Source organism: Narcine bancroftii, chromosome 1, assembly GCF_036971445.1.
Source record: "Narcine bancroftii isolate sNarBan1 chromosome 1, sNarBan1.hap1, whole genome shotgun sequence".
NCBI lineage: Eukaryota > Metazoa > Chordata > Chondrichthyes > Torpediniformes > Narcinidae > Narcine > Narcine bancroftii.
Window position 1 is genome coordinate 482757729 of NC_091469.1, and position 21033 is coordinate 482778761.

The 21033-nt window shown below is 42.6% G+C and overlaps 1 protein-coding gene across 2 annotated transcripts in view; it reads right to left on the reverse strand.

Moving 5' to 3' along the window:
* Positions 1 to 21033, reverse strand: part of LOC138751929 (zinc finger and BTB domain-containing protein 47-like) — a 293546-nt gene that overhangs the window by 157060 nt on the left and 115453 nt on the right. Inside the window, exon 1 of one of the 2 annotated variants that reach the window (XM_069914917.1) lies at positions 5547 to 5621. The exons of the other annotated variant lie outside the window; for it this stretch is intronic. Coding sequence (XP_069771018.1) covers positions 5547 to 5552 — 6 coding nt within the window. The 5' untranslated portion in view covers positions 5553 to 5621. Of the gene's footprint in view, positions 1 to 5546; positions 5622 to 21033 lie in introns of those variants that run through there. 2 annotated transcript variants of the gene reach the window in all.

A 21033-nucleotide genomic window follows, 5' to 3' on the forward strand; every position in this document is an offset into this window, starting at 1 on the left:
TGCAGGAGCGCTGGAGGCAAATCAACAGACACTCGGTGACTCTGGGGGGGGGGGGGACTCTCTTTCTCTGAGAGTCAAGCTCAGCAATTTCTGCTGATGGTCCAATGGCAGACTAAAGCAAATTTCATGTAATATTATACCTGTTTTATTACAATAAAGGAATCTTGAATTCTGAATCTTGGATCCAATTTAGCATCTACTGCACTATTTTTTGTGTATATACTTTACATCAAAAGCAAATAACAGTTTTGACTTCTGTACTTACAGAAGACCCCATTCAAAACTCGCATGAAAAGGCGCAACAGGAAATGAAAGAATACAAGCATTTCACTATGTGAGATATTTTGAAACTGTTAGTTGCAACCCCAGTGGAGCACGACTAATATTTACTTTCTAAACCACAGATTACTGCTGTTTTGACCACTATATGCAAATATGTTCATTAGATTGCAGACTTCTCTTACCTCAACCTCCCTCTATTGAAAAAAAGTGAGCTTGGACTTTTCACTCAGTTTGTGCAATTCAATGATCTCAAATGTGCATCTAAAGAAGACAACCCAGGTTGCTGGCTTCAAATAGTTATCAAAATGCAACAAGGCAGGTTCAGTTATTCAATGAATTCTGTTGCTCAAGAAGTAGATCTAGTTTTTAAACTATATTTCAATAAATTGTAATGCCACATTGACCACCGCCAGTGGGCTGATAACGCCTCAAACCGTGCATCTTGGCGCCTCACAGTTTGGCGGGCAGCAGCCTCCTTTGAAGAAGACCGCAGAGCCCACCTCACTGACAAAAGGCAAAGGAGGAAAAACCCAACACCCAACCCCAACCAACCAATTTTCCCTTGCAACCGCTGCAATCGTGTCTGCCTGTCCCGCATCGGACTGGTCAGCCACAAACGAGCCTGCAGCTGACGTGGACTTTTTACCCCCTCCATAAATCTTCGTCCGCGAAGCCAAGCCAAAGAAAGAATGCAGACCGTTTCAGGAAACTACCCACCCCATCCTTTTGGTCTAACCTTTACTAGCTGCTCATCCAAAAGACAGATTAAGTTTGCAAGGAGTAAAAGCCAGAGCCCCTGCAGCCGATACTTTTGCAGCAGAAACGAGCAGAGTTTTGTTGCCCAGAGACAAAGGATTCTGATGGGATATCTGGAGTTGGTTATGGCATGGTGTCTGCCTCATGGAACTTGAGCTGTGTTGACATTGACTGAAAGATTCTTCACAAATACAGTCAAAAGCAGCAAATACAGTGAGATGGGCTGCTAGGTGACAGGTGGAACAACAAGAGATAACCGACATTTAGTCCCAGGGGATAGTAGTTGGGAGACAGCAGCGAGAGAGTGATGCGAGGATACAAAGATTACAAGTGCTGGAATCAGGTAAGAAAGAAAGATTATAATGGGAAATATTGAGTTTTAGAAATAGAGCACAGTAACAGTTCGTTTCAGCTCACGAGTCCATGCTGCCCAATTTACATCTAATTAATCTATGAACCGCGATATGTTTCAAATGAGGGGAGGTAACTGGAGCCACCGGGGAAAACCCACGCAGGCATCGGGAAAACATACCAACTCCTTACAGAATGCACAGGATTCGAACCCCATACCCAATCTCCAGTGTTGCAATAACCGCTACACTAACCGTGCTATCATAACGGACAAATAGAACCAGATGGAGGATGGCATATCATCACCGAAATATGTGAGCAACAGATGAATAGAAACAGGAGGGGATGGGGGATGAAAATGGGTGGTGGGATGTGGAGGGAGTATGAGAAGGGGAATACAAAATTGAAGGACCAGAGGTAAATTGGTATGTGATCGAGAGGAACACAGGAGGTGAGGATGACCCAAAAATTGGAGAATCCAGTGTTAATATTATTGAGTTGTAGTCTATCCAGTGAGACAATAAGGTCTTGTTCTTTTAATCTGCATTGGATCTTAACCCAGCAGTAAAGGCATATATCAGTGTATGAAGGGGAATTGAAATGGCAGGTAACCAGGAGCTCGGGATTGCCACTGCACACAGAGCAAACCTCCTAGTCTACGCTTGGTCTCATCAATGTAGAGGAGGTTCGCTTGGTCTCATCAATGTAGAGGAGGTTCGCTTGGTCTCATCAATGTAGAGGAGGTTCGCTTGGTCTCATCAATGTAGAGGAGGTTCGCTTGGTCTCATCAATGTAGAGGAGGTTCGCTTGGTCTCATCAATGTAGAGGAGGTTCGCTTGGTCTCATCAATGTAGAGGAGGTTCGCTTGGTCTCATCAATGTAGAGGAGGTTCGCTTGGTCTCATCAATGTAGAGGAGGTTCGCTTGGTCTCATCAATGTAGAGGAGGTTCGCTTGGTCTCATCACTGTAGAGGAGGTTCGCTTGGTCTCATCACTGTAGAGGAGGTTCGCTTGGCCTCATCAATGTAGAGGAGGTTCGCTTGGTCTCATCAATGTAGAGGAGGTTCGCTTGGCCTCATCAATGTAGAGGAGGTTCGCTTGGCCTCATCAATGTAGAGGAGGTTCGCTTGGCCTCATCAATGTAGAGGAGGTTCGCTTGGTCTCATCAATGTAGAGGAGGTTCGCTTGGTCTCATCAATGTAGAGGAGGTTCGCTTGGTCTCATCAATGTAGAGGAGGCCATTATGGAAGTGTTGAATGCTGTACACAAAATATCCGTCTGGGTCAATAACTCGATTGAAACAACGTTTTCATGAGATAGAACTGCACAATGCCAAAGACATGGGTAAAACAGAAACATCAGTAATAATGAATACACGGGAAAAGGAAGGCAATGGCAATCTTAGTTTAAAAAAAAAGTCAGGCAAAGTTTTAATCATTTCCAGGCAACGCTAAAGATATAAAAAGATACAATCTTCACTGAAAGATTGCAACAGAAAAGAGCTCGAGCATATTTGGCATCATTCAACTCAATGAAATAGTTACAGATTTTAGTCAGTAATTACACACACTAACTTATCAAGTTTTCAGGATCTGTAATATCAAACAAGTCAGTAAATCAGTTTGAAATGTTACAAAATTTGAACATGCAGAAAGCACAAGACAGTTTTTGCATGTCACTAAAAAGGCAAGGAAGCATGATCCTGACCACCCCTCCCACAGGCCCATTTCCTCCTCCTCCTCTCTCATTACACAGCCACCAACAGAATCAGATGTGCTGACCGGCTACATCATGGCCTGGTGTAGGGTCAACAATGGAAAAAGTAATGGGCACAGCCCAGGACATCAGAGAAAAAACTCTCCCTACCATCGAGAATATCTACAGGGAATGTTGCCTTTGGAGCAGCAGCAATCTTTTTTTTTTAAAGTGGTAGTAATTCTGCCTTGCCCCCAGGAAAAGGATCCCAGGGTTGTATGCCATGTCATACAACCTAACAAAGGTGCTGGAAAAACTCAGCAGGTCACGCAGCATCCACAGGAAGCAAACGACCATCAACATTTCAGACCTGGGCCCTTCAAGAACAAGCAAAAATCAATCAGATGCCTGAATGAAAAATTGGGAGGGAGGAAGAAGGGCAGAGGGAGGAACACGGGCTAACACGCAAGAAGGTCACTGGTGGATACCGACTGGTGGGAGGGTAGAAGAAACAATTGCTGATAAGTGATGGGGGAGACGGTTCTCTAACAGGAGAGGGAAGGGGAAGAGGGTGGAGAGAGGAAAGGAGGCAGAGGGATAGGGGAAGGGAAACACATAGGGGAGGGGTTTAATAGAAACCAATGGTCAATGTTAATGAATTTATCCCCATCTTCTTTAGATATTAGACATTTACTTCCTGCTAAACAACCACGTGAAGATCAAAGTGCAGCCTGTACACAAACTATCAGATGTGCTGACCGGCTCCATCATGGCCTGGCATAGGGTCAACAATGCAAAAAGTATTGGACACAGCTCAGGACATCAGAGAAAAAACCCTCCCTACCATCGAGAATATCTACAGGGAATGCTGCCGTCGGAGCAGCAGCAATCTTTTTTTTAAAAAGTGGTAATTCTGCCTTGCCCCCAGGAAAAGGATCCCAGGGTTGTATGCCATGTCATGGATGTACTTAGACAATAAATCTGAAAACTGGGCTTTTTGATACCAATTAATAAAACACGAAAGAATGTGAAGTTATGACACACCTTTCACACCTGACAAGGTATCCCAAAATGCTTCACAGCCATTAAGGTTTCACAAACAGCAAAGCAAGAAACAGCCAGATTATCTATTTTATTCATTGACCAAGAGGGAATAAATATCAGACCAAACACTAGCAGCCCAGGCACATTCCTCCCCCCACCATATCTTTTAGATGCATGCATGGCAGCATCAAGAGTTGCATTAGACATCTCAAAAGAAGGAAAGCAGATATGAGTCTGCCTTCTACTTCGGTAATGTACTGAACAAGTTGGACGCTTGGTGTAATTACTGCCCATACTGAACAGGTTACTGTACTTATGAGGGGGCCATTCAAAATTCTGATAACTGCAGGAAAAAAACAGTCCTTGAACCTGGGACTGTTTTTAAACGCGTGCATCTTTCAACTGAATGAAGTGGGTTAGGGAATAGAAAAGGGCACACCTCGAAACGTTGGTGATGTATCCTCACCTTTCCCTTTAATGTGTTGGCTACTTTCCTAAGGCAGCAGCAGATGGCGATGGATTCTGGGGGGAAGGTGGTTTGTGCAGTGTGTGAGACATTAGGCTGGATGGTGTGGCCGTAATATTTATTATCCGTTCGAAAAAAAGGAAACTTACAGTAAGTGTGCACTAAAGAACTAATTGAATGGACGATGCCAGATGTATATTTACAAAGTCTACCAAATAGGTTTCAAAAATTAATTTTGACTTCAACCTCCACAGCCACCTTGCATTTGGTTAATTTACGGCCACACCATCCAGCCTAATGTCTCACACACTGCACAAACCATCTTCCCTCCAGAATCCATCACCATCTGCTGCTGCCTTAGGAAAGTAGCCAACACATTAAAGGGAAAGGTGAGGATACATCACCAACGTTTCGAGGTGTGCCCTTTTCTATTCCCTAACCCACTTCATTCAGTTGAAAGATGCACGCGTTTAAAAACAGTCCCAGGTTCAAGGACTGTTATTTTCCTGCAGTTATCAGAATTTTGAATGGCCCCCCCATGAGTACAAGATGAAGCCTTGTACTGTTTAACTGTACTTCTCTTTAACACTGTACCTTGCACTTGTTTGTTGCATGACCTGCCATAGTATGCAGGGATGGACTTGCCTGTATTTCAGTACATGCAACCAAAAAAACAATTCAACATCAACATCTAATTTCCACTAATATTAACATTAAAAAAGTGCAACTAATTTCTTGTCATGTGTCCTGCAGAGCTGGAAATAACCTGCAGCTACTCCAGTGTGACCCTTAGCAACAACAAAGATGACATTCGTGGCCGAACTGAGGCTATTCATGGCATTACTCCTTCCCCCTTTGTTCCCAAAACTATACTTAAACCTGAACTGTACTTTGAGAATGGTTCACAAGATATAGGAGCAAAATCTGCCTTTACTGGTAAGAAATAACTTCACCTGCATTCAGAGCAGAACTCCAGTAAAGAGCATGGCTCCTACTCCATCCTTGTGTGGGGTGCATCAGTTCCCTCCTGTATGACAAAAAGATGAGCAGTTTGGAAGGTTAAATGGCCCCAAGCATATAGGCTGGCATTATAGCATGGAACAAAGCTTTTAGCCCAACTTGTTCATGCAAACTAAATTGGCATTCTGGGCCGGTCACATTTGGGACAAATCCTTCTGAACATTTCCGATCCATAATGAGTCCTCTGAATGTCTTAATTGGACCGGTTTCTAGTTTCCTCTGGCATCTTGTTCAAGATATAAACCACACTCCGTGTAAAATGTTACCCCTCAGCTCCCTTTGAAATCTCTCCCATCTCAAACCCATGCCCTCTATTTCTAGAATCATCTACCCTGGGATAAAAGACTGAGCCATTCCCTAACCCTTATGATTTTATTGAGGGTCACCATGGACTGTTCCTGCCCTATGTGACATTCTGTTCTGACAGGCTGAGGTGAAACTGTGGAAGGAAGCAAACATAGAACATAACATCATTATGGACCAACTGGCATGTTATTCTTGAAGTTAAAAATTAAATGCAATCCTTCCAAAATTCAAGTTTACAATTCACATTCCCTTTTCTGTCCTGAGCTTTACCTTTCTGGTTCGTACAGACCCAATTAAAGAAACATGGAAGTAAGAGAACCTGCTAGTCTCATTATTGGTAAGCATGAAACTACCAGCCTGCCTTCAATTCTGGCTCCTGTCATTTTTTTAAGCAGTTTGAGCTATTCTAGGCTCTAAACGGTCTTTGCAGTTCTGGGGCAGTTAGGGGAGGATTTATGTGCTGGCAGACATCCAGTCCAGTTAAAAACAGGCAGGGAGAGCAGGAAAGATGGAGGGAGGAAAGGCAGCCTAACACAAACAGATAAAAGGGCAGCTACGCATGTGGGATCACAAACAACAAAATGCTCATTTCCCAACACTTGGGAGACACAACTCAAGCACTGTTCTAATGCATGCAGAGAAAATGCTTCCTCCTGTTTTCTATTTCAGCTTTATTTGATGGGACTATGAAAAAAAATCAAATTATGAACAAAATGTTCAGCAGGTCAGGTAGCATCGGTGGAGAATGTCGAGTGGGTCAGGTTGATATTTACTAGAGTCACAAAATGTTTGTTGGGGTTCCCCCCCCCACCCACCTCACCTGTGGCAGAGGTAAAACACAGGATTCTATCGACTCTGTGGTTAAGTGAAAAAACACAAAGGCTGGATGCCTTTTTAGGCAGCAAAGCCCAACGTTTTGGGCTTGAGCCCTTCATCAACGCATGGGGGAGCATGAGAGCTCAAGCCCAAAACGTTGGTGATGTATCCTACATAAAGGCACTGTTTGACCTGCTGAGTTTCTCCAGCATTTGTGTTTTTTCACCTGTGGCAGAGCCACAAGTACAGATTGCACAAGTACAACCCGACGAAACAGCATTTTCAAGTCCTCAGTGCAAAACACGCAGACACACAATCAGATATACCCAGTAATACACATACTGGACAAGTATTCACATATACACACAAAGAAATAAATAAAAAGTTTCATGCGTGTAAAGTCTTGGATGGTTAGTGTGACCAGTTCCTTTGTTCAGCATTCTCACTACCCAGCCTGGTGGTGCTGGCTCTATTTTTCCTGTTACCTCTGTCCCAACAGGAGCAATTGAAAAATGCTGTGTGTGTGCAGGGTGGATAATTTTGCACGCCCTCTTCAGAAAACGATCCCAATAGATCGTGTCAATTGGGGTGCAGGAGGAGAGAAGAATTATCTGATATCCCATAAATGGGGCACTGATGGTATTCGGACTTTGTTTCTTTTTTACCCCTAAACTTGCTTATTCCCATTCACTCAAAAACGTGCATTAACTCCCATATCTTTGACCTGATAAAGTCAGTCTCCCAGAGACTGAAGATGTTGCTGAATATATTTCTGCAATGCACAATTAGTTTCATTTAAAAATAGACCTTCTAGTGCATTTTACTTTGCACATGCTTTAGTACTTTATTCTTTTCTTCTTTGGCTTGGCTTCGCGGGCAAAGATTTATGGAGGGGTAATGTCCACGTCAGCTGCAGGCTCATTTGTGGCTGATAAGTCCGATGCGGGACAGGCAGACATGGTTGCAGCGGTTGCAAGGGAAAATTGGTTGGTTGGGGTTGGGTGTTGGGTTTTTCCTCCTTTGTCTTTTGTCAGTGAGGTGGGTTCTGCGGTCTTCTTCAAAGGAGGTTGTTGCCCGCCGCACTGTGAGGCGCCAAGATGCACGGTTGGAGGCGAGATCAGCCCACTGGTGGTGGTCAATGGGGCAGGCACCAAGAGATTTCTTTAGGCAGTCCTTGTACCTCTTCTTTGGTGCACCTCTGTCTCAGTGGCCAGTGGAGAGCTCGCCATAGAACACGATCTTGGGAAAGCGATGGTCCTCCATTCTGGAGACGTGACCTACCCAGCGCAGTTTGATCTTCGGCAGCGTGGATTCGATGCTGTCGGCCTCTGCCAGCTCGAGTACTTCGATGTTGGAGATGAAGTCGCTCCAATGAATGTTGAGGATGGTGAAAACATATGCTGGTGGAATTCAGGAGGTCATACAGCATGTACTGGAGTCAAAGATACATAATTCAATGCTCAATCCCTTCTTCAAGGTCACCCACATACAGTAAGTGAAGAGACCCGACTCCTTAAGAAGGGCTCAAGCCCAAAATGTTGGTTATATATCTCAACTCCAATTGACTCTGCGAAACCTGCTGAGTTCCTCCAGTATTCCATCCTCAAGCGTTTTTACTACAATCACAGCGCCTGCAGACTTTTGTTTTTCATGTCAAATATAAGTTCTCTGGCCAATACCCAACATGCAACTTTCATTTTTTTTTAAATTGAGCCATACAGCAAAGTAATGTGCCATTTTAGTATGTACCCTGGTGCATTTTGAACAGTGGGAGGAAACCAGAGCATCCAGGGGAATAAAATCACACAGACACGGGGAGAACATACAGTCTCCTTACAGACAGCATGGGATTCAAACCCTGGTCCTGATTGCTGGCGCTGTAATGCCAGTGCACTAACTGCTACGCCAACTGTGCCGCCCTAAATGATTTTCATGCAAAATTATCACCCGTGCTCCCAACCACTGCAGTTTGTGCCAATTTAGCTGAAATTCAACACCAAGACTCTGGTTTCTTCATTCTCAGTACATGGGTACACTTGCTAAGATAGCACTTATGGCCCATCAATTACCTTCCTGGACTATTTCAGAGGACAGGAGAGAATCAACCACAGGGAAATAGGTGTTGAATCACAGAAAGGCCACATAAAGATTGCAGATTTTATTAAAACATGGTACTGTTAGGCACTAACAACCCTTTTAATTTTGTTTGGCATTAACACATGAACAGCAATGGAAACTTCACCAGACAATGGCAAATTCAAAATAATAGCTTTTATTAAACTATTAATAACAAAACATTACTCACTTAACTCTAAACTTAATCCCACTATATGCAAAGAAATAGCAAAGTGGTCTTCATTAATTCAAAAGCCACTGATAATGTGTTCCCCTTCTAGGATTAACACACAACAGCACCAATTCTGGTTACTATAACTCAACCCCTGTATGTCAGAGGTTTGACTTTTGTAAACTCCAAGCTGAACAGTTCCAAAACTGAAAACAAAATGTCTGAATTTGGACATATAATTCTTCAATCATGGGACTGTTACATCATCATCAAGGAGAGTCCCAATTCTTGGAATCCACATGACAATCAGTTTTATTTCTACCAAAATTCTGTTCCCTTTTTCAAAACCATTCCATATCCATAACAACCTCGGACCTTATCTCTGTTCAAGAGGCTTAAGTGGCTTTGATTAAAAAAACAGATGGCTTCCTCAGCAGTTCTTGAATAATCGAGACCACTTGAAATCCATTAGCTTGGTCTGTCCAAGACACATCCACTTCAAGAATGAACACTCTTGGGGGGCGTGGCAAGATGGCATAAGGATCAGACGTGCCTTCCAGTCCTCTCCTGACTCTATCTTATTGTTTTGTCTAGATATGCCCGTTAAAATTCTTTAAAAGTTTAGATAATTTCAGTGCTGTTAATTTAACTTATGATGGTACAATTGGTGGAAAAGAGCAAAAAAAAAACGACAACAGATCATCAAAAACTACATTTTCCAAAAGTTCAAATTTTGGAGCCTACCTACAGGAAAGACACCAGGACTCAGCGTGAAATGGATCCCAAGAGAGAAATACAGTGTTCGGATGTAGAGCTCTATGTTACATCGGTAGAGCCCCCTAAAGAGGGCGCCAAACAGCCTTTAGAACAAAGAGCTACTCAAAGGCATTTGTCAACTGTAGAGGTGGTGCTGCAAACTGCACCTCTTGAGATAGAAGAACCTATACAACTTGATGTACTGGGAGAACTTAATACATTATGGACTGGGGAAAACCCTGGCCAGCGTCCTCCAGTTATTGCTGGAGAGGCTGTGGCTGGGGTTTCCACACGCAGTCATACTACAAGGAAGGCAACCAGAATGAAGGAAGGAACAGAAGATCCTTTGGTTATGCAGAAGAAGCAGGAATCTGTTGAGCCAAAATCTCTTCCAATTGAAATGATTTTTGTGAATCCTGAATCTAAATTATCTTATACAATGCAGGGATTATCCAAGATTATGACTGAACTTGGTACTAGGTTTAATACTCTGGTGAAAATAGATTCTCAACAGATGGCTGAGTTTGGAGCTTTTAAGCTTGAAGTGAGAGATAAATTTAATTCGTGTGAAGAAGATATAGACGAAATACGGGATCAAGTTTTTGATGTGACCAAAATGGTCGAAGACTTACAAACTCAAAATAAAAATTTGGTGGAAAAGATTGATTATTTGGAAAACCAATCCAGACGGAACAATATAAAGATTATTGGTTTGCCGGAAGGTATAATACTGGAACGTGCTCACAGAGCCTTGCGTAGAAGACCTATTTCAGGTCAAAGTCCAAGACCTGTTTTGGTTCGTTGCTTGAATTATTATGACAGAGAAATAATTTTACGAGTGGCTATTAGAAATGCACAACAGAGAAAATCACCCTTGATGATTCAAAATAATCGAGTTTTCTTCTATGCGGATTTGAGTCAAGAAGTTATGTTCCAACGACGGGAATTCAATCCTACTAAAGAGTTGTTGTGGAAGAAAGGTTACAAGGCAACCTTTAGATATCCAGCTGTTTTGAAGGTTTTTCAAGATGGTTACCAACCAAAGTTCTTTGATTCTCCAAAGGAAGCTATAGCATTTGCTCAAGAGCTGCCAATTACTCAGTTTCAACAGAGACATAGTCCGCCGCGATCTCTAAGGAGACAAGAGATGGAAGAAAAGAGCCGTGCTCCAAGAAGGAATGGTTGTAATGGTGACTCGGCAGTTGGAGCTGATTAAAAGAAGAGTTGTCCTTTTTTTTTCTAATGTTTTTTTTTAAAAAGGGATATTAAATAATGATGATGTTAGTTTAAGATGAAGTGAGAGTTGGGGGAGAGAACTGGATAGGCACTATTTCCTGAAAGTCATCTGCTACGTGTGAGTTATCTCACACCCATTTTTTTTGGGAGTTACCGCATTGCGCGGTTTAGACAGGAGGGGGTATTTTTAACCTCCTACCCGTTTTTTTTTCCTTTTTTTTGTATTATTAGATTAAAGAGTGAAGGGGTTTTTTTTTGTTTAAATATAAAAAAAAGCATAAGAAAGTATTTGATTGTTTAAAAAACTAAAAATTGATGTGGCTTTTTTTGTAAAGTTTATTCAGTAGATAAGGAATATCTGAAATTTAAATGTGAATGGGATGGATAAGTTTTTTTTAATATTTTTTCTTTAACTTTAAGGTGAAAGGAGTGGTAATTCTGGTGTATATTATTTTGCTATTTTAGTTATAGAACGAAGGGAATAATGGTGAAAGTTATAAATTGAATTGTATAATTCTTAATGAGGCTTGAATTTTGTTTGGGGTTTATGCTCCATTTGTTGAAGATATAGATTTCGTTGTAGATGTGTTTTTATTATTTGGATATCTGAATTTTAACGTAATGATTTGGGATATTTATATGTGGTATTGGAGCTTTTATTGGATAACTATTCAAGAGTAAAAGGGAAAAATGGTGGAAGAGTACTAAAATTGAATTGTACAATGCTTAATGAGGTTTGAATTTTGTTTTAAGATGGTGGTTTATGTGGCTAATATGATGATAGATGTGAAGTTAGTTGATATTTGGTGAAGGTTTATCTCTATAAAGTTTTTTTTCATCTTTTTTTTCATGCCACAACTTTTTTTTAAGAATTGATTATTGTTTAAGAATTTTTGATAATGTTACTAACTTTACTAATTTTTTTATATTAAGTTTGAGTTAAATATATGTTTCATCTTAACTCCGTTTGTTAAATATATGCATTTAAGTTTGATTTAAATATGTTTTTTAAATTCTGATATCTTAGTATTAATTACTTTTCTTTTTGTTAGTATTTTAATCGGTTATGTTTTTGTTTTTTTTTGTAAGTGGGTTTTTTTCTCACATATATTATTAACTTTATTAATTCCTCTCTATTTTGGGGGGGAAGGGGGGGTTGGACTAATTTGAGTTGGGTTATTAATGTGTAATAATTATTGGGGAGGATATTGTTTATTTAGATTACTGATACTGTATTGTAATTTTATTATTTTATTCTTAATTTTTTTTAATGTAATCCTATATTCATGTTATAAAATCTTAAAATCTTAAATAAAGTTAAAAAAAAATAAAAAAAGAATGAACACTCTTCTCAGATAACAATATTCTAACTCTGTAATTTACTTTCTAAGACATTTTCATAAAAGAAACATATAAACAATTTGTTTAACAAAGGTTAACACAAATCCATTACAGTACTGTATAATAAAATTCTGATTATCCAGTACTAACGATTCCGAATCCAGCTCACTCAACTGCAGTGAGCCAGGGGTCCAGAGTTCAAGTGAGGTGTGTATCCAGGGACAGAGCCCTTGGACATTTCTCCTTCCTCTTAAACCCACTGGGTTAATTGGAAAGTTTTGAGGGGATGATGGTGTTAAATGCCAAACTGTTGTCAATAAAGAGCATCCTGATGTTTACTGTCCAGGTGTTCCAGGACTTTGTGTAAAGCCAGTGAGATAGCATCCACCGAAGACCTATTGCTATGGTAAATGAACTGGAACATCTCTATGTCACCGTTCAGAAAGGATCTGATAAGCCTCAACACCATCCTTTCAAAACACTTCATCACTAATGATGTAAGTACTACACTCTTCTAGGGCACTGGTACGATTGACGCCTGTTTGAAATAGGTGGATACCACACCCTGCTGGAGTGAGATATTGAAGATGTCCATGAATACATTGATAAGTTGGTCAGCACAGATTTTTAATACTCGGCCAGATGCTTTCCTCTGATTCACTCTCCAGAAGGCAGCGCACACATCATTCTCAGACATGGAAAGGATGAGATCAATGGGGATTTGGCATGCAAAGGAGTGGTTCTTCGCAGTTACTGTCGTCAAATCGGACGTAGAAGACATTGAGTACCACTGGGAGCTAAGCTTTGCCACCTGCTACTTCACTAGACTTGGTTTTGTAGCAATTAATAGCATTTAGGCCCTGCCACAGCTGTGGGGTGTCCCTTGCTGTTTCAATTTTCATCCGGAATCTCCACTTTGCCTGGGAGATTACTTTTTACATGTCATAACTGATACTCTGTACTGATCTGGATCTCCAGACTTAAATGCCTGTTATCTGGCTCTCAGCAGGTTCTGGATTTCATTGTCCATTGGGTTGGGAAAATCCCTGAACAATTTAGTGGGGACTCACTCATCCTCATCTGTTTTGATAAAGTCTGTACGGGTTCTCAGCCGAGTCTTTGTACACCGCCAAATTAGCTGACTCGAGGAAGTCCTGTAATCGTTCTTCAGCCTCCTTCTAGCTGTCCTGACCTCCAGAGCTTCTTTTTAGTCTCTATCTATATGAAAGCAGATGGAGCACAGCCAGGTGATCCAACATGTCAAAATGCAGTCTCGGGAAAGAAAGGTAGGCCTTGCTTATCTTGGTGTAGCAGAGATTGTGTGTGCTGGGACTTCTGGTACAGCAGGTTACATGCTCTGATACAGAAGCCTTGCCATTGGGTCGTCAATTTCAGTCTCCAGTGACTGGACCTTTCGCCAGTAATATGGACAGAAGGGTTCATCTCAGACCCCTGCACGAGTCTTGTTTGGATCCCGGCCCTCACTCTACATTTCTAACCTCAACCTTGGAAATGGCCTGCCCCTTTAAAATCTCTGCCTTCCAGGCGACCTGTTGCTCACTCAGCTGGGAGATTTGTAGATTGTTAACTGTGTTCAGCAGCTGATCGGTCGTGAAAAAAAACTTCATGCAGTTGAATGTAACAAAAGCAGCTGGGAAGGTTGGTATTTTAAAGAAATATTTAACAGGGGTTCTGCAGCCCACAGAAAGTCGCTGTGGGTCGCCAGCGCCATATTCTTTAGACAATAATCAGTGAGAATTGGTAAGAACACCTCCTCCACAATCTCCATCAGTACCGGAGCACAACAGAGCTGCGATCTTAGCCCCCTATTCTACTCACTTTACATCTATGACTATGGGGTTTGTAAAAGTTAAAACCTTGTGTTAATTCTTAGTTAATTTTGTTCCTATCTCTCTAAGACTATTATTTCTAGTGTTGCCAAAATGACTATGATGTAATATGTCATAATATCCGTGCAGACTAAGAGCTTGCATCTCATTCTTCGACGAACTATGAAGGAGACGCGAGATAATTTTCTTTGAACTTTCATCTGTATATCTCTTTAAAGTGAATATAGTTATGTTTTTAAATACAGTAAATGCTTTATTCATTGTTATGAAAATCTTAATGCGAAGTTATACAAAATGTTTATCAGTTTTATCAACGAATTAAAGTTACATCTACAAAAATTTGGTTTATTGGATTAATAAGATAGTCATTTGGAATATCGTCCTTGCATTTCCTTGAAGATGACACGTTTTGAAACCTGGAAAGTGTTGTCTATATTTTGATTCAAAGAAAATTATAATTGTGAACTTTGTTTGGAAGAAAGGTTTGTAAAATTAGTCTGAAAAACACTCTATGTTAAAAAGAGACATTCTTGCTGTAAAAATAGAATATTCCAGAAGCCTCTATGAGAAAATGTCTGTGAATTGCACAGTTTAAAATTGAGTCAAAGTCTTGGAAGACACCTGTGACTTTGGAAAGATACAGCTCTGGTTTGCAGAATCTGGCAGGAAGCCCAGAATTTATTATATATAGCTGATAAGGAAGGTTGTGTGAAGTACTACAGATTCAACCAAGCAGCAGTCTTCTTAAAGGGACCAAGAAAGATACAAATTTGTTTACAGTTCCTAGGAACCAAGATAAGTCAGAAGAAGACAGGCTGCAGTGCGAAGAATCCAAGATGAATAAGAAGTCTTATCGGGCTAAGGACCTCAAGGAAACAGCTCCTCTCAAAGAACTGTCTGGTTGTGAGTTGAGCCAGCAAGGCGGACCGCCAACGCATGGCAGGAGGTTGGAGCCAGCCACCATACAAGAAGTGGCTTCATCTACCAAGCAAGATGACTCCGATAAGTCACTGCAGACCTCTTTAGCTGGTTAAAGGTTAGTGGAACTGGAACAGATGAATGTACATTGCAAAGTCCCATTGGTGCTGTACTGAGCAAAAATACACAAGATAGAGACTCAATCCTGATAGTATTTCCAAGAATATGAGTGCAGGAAGATCTTCAAAGGCATCTAGTGCAAGTACAGCGTCACGTGCTTCAAGCATGCTAAGGCGCAAGCAGACTTGGCTACTATCTGTGCACAACATGAGTGAATGGACAAAAGATATTCTTTTGAGGATAAAGAAACTGAAATCAGGAATCAGCAACTGAAGTTACAAATGGCTAGTGAAGATCAAAATAGATTACTGAATAGAGAAAACACTACAGCTGGAGGAACAATGTGCTATGAATTTCTCTTTTTTGGCTTGGCTTCGAGGACGAAGATTTATGGAAGGGTAATGTCCACGTCATCTGCAGGCTCGTTTGTGGCTGACAAGTCCGAAGCGGGACAGGCAGACACAGTTGCAAAGGAAAATTGGTTGGTTGGGGTTGGGTGTTGGGTTTTTCCTCCTTTGTCTTTTGTCAGTGAGGTGGGCTCTGCGGTCTTCTTCAAAGGAGGTTGCTGCCCGCCGAACTGTGAGGCGCCAAGATGCACAGTTGGAGGCGATATCAGCCCACTGGTGGTGGTCAATGTGGCAGGCACTAAGAGATTTCTTTAGGCAGTCCTTGTACCTCTTCTTTGGTGCACCTCTGTCACGGTGGCCAGTGGAGAGCTCGCCATATAACACGATCTTGGGAAGGGGATGGTCCTCCATTCTGGAGACGTGATCTACCCAGCGCAGTTGGATCTTCAGCAGCGTGGATTCGATGCTGTCGGCCTCTGCCATCTCGAGTACTTGGATGTTGGAGATGAAGTTGCTCCAATGAATGTTGAGGATGGAGCGGAGACAACGCATTCTAGGAGCCGTAGGTGATGCTGGTAGAGGACCCATGATTCGGAGCCGAACAGGAGTGTGGGTATGACAACGGCTCTGTATACGCAAATCTTTGTGAGGATTTTCAGTTGGTTGTATTTCCAGACTCTTTTGTGTAGTCTTCCAAAGGCGCTATTTGCCTTGGCGAGTCTGTTATCTATCTCGTTGTCAATCCTTGCATCAGATGAAATGGTGCAGCCGAGATAGGTAAACTGGTTGACCGTTTTGAGTTTTGTGTGCCCGATGGAGATGTGGGGGGGCTGGTAGTCATGGTGGGGAGCTGGCTGATGGAGGACCTCAGTTTTCTTCAGGCTGACTTCCAGGCCAAACATTTTGGCAGTTTCCGCAAAGCAGGACGTCAAGCGCTGAAGAGCTGGCTCTGAATGGGCAACTAAAGCGGCATCATCTGCAAAGAGTAGTTCACGGACAAGTTTCTCTTGTGTCTTGGTGTGAGCTTGCAGGCGCCTCAGATTGAAGAGACTGCCATCCGTGCGGTACCGGATGTAAACAGCGTCTTCATTGTTGGGGTCTTTCATGGCTTGGTTCAGCATCATGCTGAAGAAGATTGAAAAGAGGGTTGGTGCAAGAACACAGCCTTGCTTCACGCCATTGTTAATGGAGAAGGGTTCAGAGAGCTCATTGCTGTATCTGACCCGACCTTGTTGGTTTTCGTGCAGTTGGATAATCATGTTGAGGAACTTTGGGGGACATCCGATGCGCTCTAGTATTTGCCAAAGCCCTTTCCTGCTCACGGTGTCGAAGGCTTTGGTGAGGTCAACAAAGGTGATGTAGAGTCCTTTGTTTTGTTCTCTGCACTTTTCTTGGAGCTGTCTGAGGGCAAAGACCATGTCAGTGGTTCCTCTGTTTGCGCGAAAGCCGCACTGTGATTCTGGGAGAACATTTTCGGCGACACTAGGTATTATTCTATTTAGCAGAATCCTAGCGAAAATTTTGCCTGCAATGGAGAGCAGCGTGATTCCCCTGTAGTTTGAGCAGTCTGATTTCTCGCCTTTGTTTTTGTACAGGGTGATGATAATGCATCACGAAGGTCCTGAGGCAGCTTTCCTTGGTCCCAACAGAGCTTGAAAAACTCATGGAGTTTGGCATACAGAGTTTTGCCGCCAGCCTTCCAGACCTCTGGGGGGATTCCATCCATACCTGCTGCTTTGTCACTTTTCAGTTGTTCAATTGCCTTATATCTCTTCCCGGGTGAGGACCTCATCCAGCTCTAGCCTTAAGGGCTATTGAGGGAGCTGGAGCAGGGCAGATTCTTGGACTGAGCGGTTGGCACTGAAAAGAGATTGGAAGTGTCTGACCATCGGTTGAGGATGGAGATCTTGTCGCTGAGGAGGACTTTGCCGTCTGAGCTGCGCAGCGGGCTTTGGTCTTGGGGTGAGGGGCCGTTAGAGCCTCGTAAAAACCCCTGAAGTCACCAATGTCCGCGCTGAGCTGGGTTCATTTGGCGAGGATAGTCCTCCAGTCATTTTGGATCTCCCAGAGTTTGCGCTGAAGATGGCTGCATGCGCGACAGAAGGCTCGTTTCTTCTCTGGCCAGGACGGCTTTGCAAGGTGAGCCTGGTGGGCAGATCGCTTCTTTGCCAGCAGCTCCTGGACTTCCTGGTAGTTTTCGTCAAACCAGTCCTTGTTTTTCCTGGAGGAGAAGCCCAGTACCTCTTCAGTGGATTGCAGTATGGCAGTCTTCAGCTGATCCCAGAAGGTTTCAGGGGACGAGTCCGTGAGGCGGATTGCATCCTCGAGCTTTCCTCTCACTTCGACTGACTGCAAGTTTCCAACATTGAACCTCTTTCTGGGGGCTTTACTGTTCCTGGACTTTGGCTTGAAATGAAGGTTGAGTTTGCAGCGAACCAGCCGGTGGTCAGTGTGGCATTCCGCGCTGGGCATGACCCTGGTGTGGAGCACATCTCGTTTGTCTCTTTCTCACACCAGGACGTAGTCCAGGAGGTAGGTGCCAGTGTTTGGATCGGGGATGCATCCAGGTAGTCTTCAGGCTGTCCCTCTGCTGAAAAAGGGTGTTTGTAATGACAAACCGCTGTTCTGCACAGAGCTCCAACAGGAGGCGCCTGTTGTCGTTGCACTTGCCGACACCATGCTTGCCCAGGATTCCTGGCCAGGTTTCTGAGTCTTTGCCGACGCGAGCGTTGAAGTTGCCAAGGATGACAACCTTGTCGGCTGTAGGGGTGCGTTGAATGAGGTTGCGCAGATCAGTGTAGAACTTGTCCTTTTCTGTTGGTTCCCCCTGGAGGGTTGGAGCATAGACACTGATGAGGGTGATGCGACGCTTGTTTTGAAGGGGGAGTCGCGTGGACATGATCCGGTCCGAGTGGCCTGTCGGGAGGTTTTCGAGTTTGGAGGCAATGGAGTTCTTGAGCATGAATCCTACACCAGATAGGCGTCGTTCATCCATAGGCTTGCCAGACCAGTAGAGTGTGTAGCCCGCGCCGCGTTCTTGGAGGCTGCCTACATCTGCAAGGCGGACTTCACTGAGAGCGGCTATGTCGATGTCAAGTCTGAGGAGTTCATGTGCGATGAGGGCAGACCGACATTCAGGTCGGTGGCTTTTATCCTTGTCTAGCATGGTTCTGATGTTCCAGCATGCTAGCTTGAGTTTGTGAGCATCTTTTGAGGAGGAGGACGTGGACATGTCCTTGGGCCTGCGCAAAGGAGCTTTTAGGTGCAGTACAGTGTGCGCAGTACTGGCCCCACCCCTTACACCCATGGTTCGTGGCCAAATATGGCCAAAGTAAAAGCATTAGCTCAGGCTTCTGCAAAATTTATCACTCAAAGTGAAATACTCAAAGGGCTATCACCTAACATTCCAACAGATCAATGGGTACCGCAGTCACAAGAAATGAATATACTCGAGCAAGGAGACACGGATGTCACTGCTAGGGCTCAAATGACAATGACCAACCCTCTAGAAAGATCTAACAATAGTCAATCTCTTCAGAACACACAATATATGAATCTTCCTGAAAAGAGAGTATTTCACAAAAGTTCAACCATGCGAGTTGACCATTGATGTCCCTTCGTGTTGCTGAAGAACCAGCGACAAGTCAAGGATCTCCACCAATGCCATCACTTACCAGTCACAAGCCATGGTGGACAAGACATCACTCATAACAAAACAAAATGAAATTTCTGCTATGTTAGTGCAGCAACAAGGTTCATATGGTTTACCTAAGAAGGAAATTCCAGTTTTTAAATGGAGATCCATTGCAATATCTCCATGAAATCCTTTGAACGTCACATTGAAATTAATACGAAAAACACTAAATATCACCTGCATTACCTGGAACAGTATACTGGAGGACAGGTGAAGGAACTACTGTAAATATTTGTGTATAATGTGAAAATTTTTCCCCCTTTATCCCCTCAAAAATAGGGGAGGGGGGTGTCAATTTATACTCGAGAGTAAAATCTTAAAAAATTTCTGGAGAGCAGCAGCACAACTTGGGCGGGTGACCGGCAGCGCGACTCGGGCGGGCAAGGGGAGGGGGATCGTGAGAGATGCCAACTTGACTCAGGCAGGCGGGCGAGCGACCGGAGAGACAGCAGCGCAACTCAGGTGGGTGGGGAGGTCATATTATACGGGGGTAAAAATTTTTCCTTTTTTCTCCTCAAAAATGGGGGGTGGGGTCCCACATTGTACATGAATATTTACAGTAGTCAAAAGTTGGCAATATATGGATCCAGACCAAGATTTTAAAAGGCCAAAAAAATGATTGCAACATCATTCTGGTGATGAACATAAAATCATAATGGCCCTCAAAGACAATTCTTTTTGGTCAGCAATAAAATAAGAGGACACAAAGTCTTTACAAGCATATGCACTCGTTCTGAGAGGATGTAGTAACGTAATGGGAAGTAGTGTACATTTTTAAGAGCTGAATTTGCTTGCTAAATTTGACAATTATTGTAAAAAAAATCACCTCATAAGCTGGAGGAATTATGGAGATCCAAAGCTGCAAAGTTTAACATGATTCCTGGAAGAGACGTCACTTTTGAGGATGTTGTACAATTCTTTGATTGGTATGTATAGGTTTCCACCATACCAGTATTTGGAAATATTAAGGATACTTCAATAGTTCCTAAAGATGTAAAGAAGTCTAAATCACTGTCTCAACAGAAACCAAAGGGAAGTACCTCTGTTACAAGCACAAAAAAGAACAAGGAAACAAAGGAAAAAGAAGATCAGACTGTTCAGGAAAGCTGCTTGTATTGCAAAGATAAGCATGCTTTAGAAAAATGTTCAGGATTGGACGTTAACAGATGTTTTAAACCAACAGATTTTGGAATTGGCACATTTGCTCAGTTACACAACTTTGCTGAAGCAAGTGAAGGTGGTTTTGGTCCCGTCAATTTTTTAGTACTGCGAAATAACCAAGAGCTAGTACATTGTGGATTTATCATGGGAAGAGAAATTAACCTTTTTTAAACAAGAATGGAATATGTTTTGGTTCCTTGCATAAAGGACACACCAGCAAAACTTGTAATTAACGACTCAGTTGATTTACATACAGTTTAAAACATCCCAAGTTACTGCATACTCAATAAAGTAAAGTTGAAAAGGAAGTAAAACAATCTGAATCCAAGACTAAAGGAACAGTCAGAGAGGATGCTTCAACTTCGGTTCAGACAGTCTTACTGGGGCCGGTGACAAAGCTCTCTCAATCGTTCCTGTGCTAAAAAGGGGAGCTTCAGCTGAAGACCTACACATTTCTTGATCCAGGAAGTGCCGCCTCATTTTGTATTGTTGAATTAATGAATGTTTTTGGCGATCTTCTAAGTATACTCAGAAGACTATGCCCGTGAATGAGGAGAATATTCCCTTCACATGATGATATCATACAGT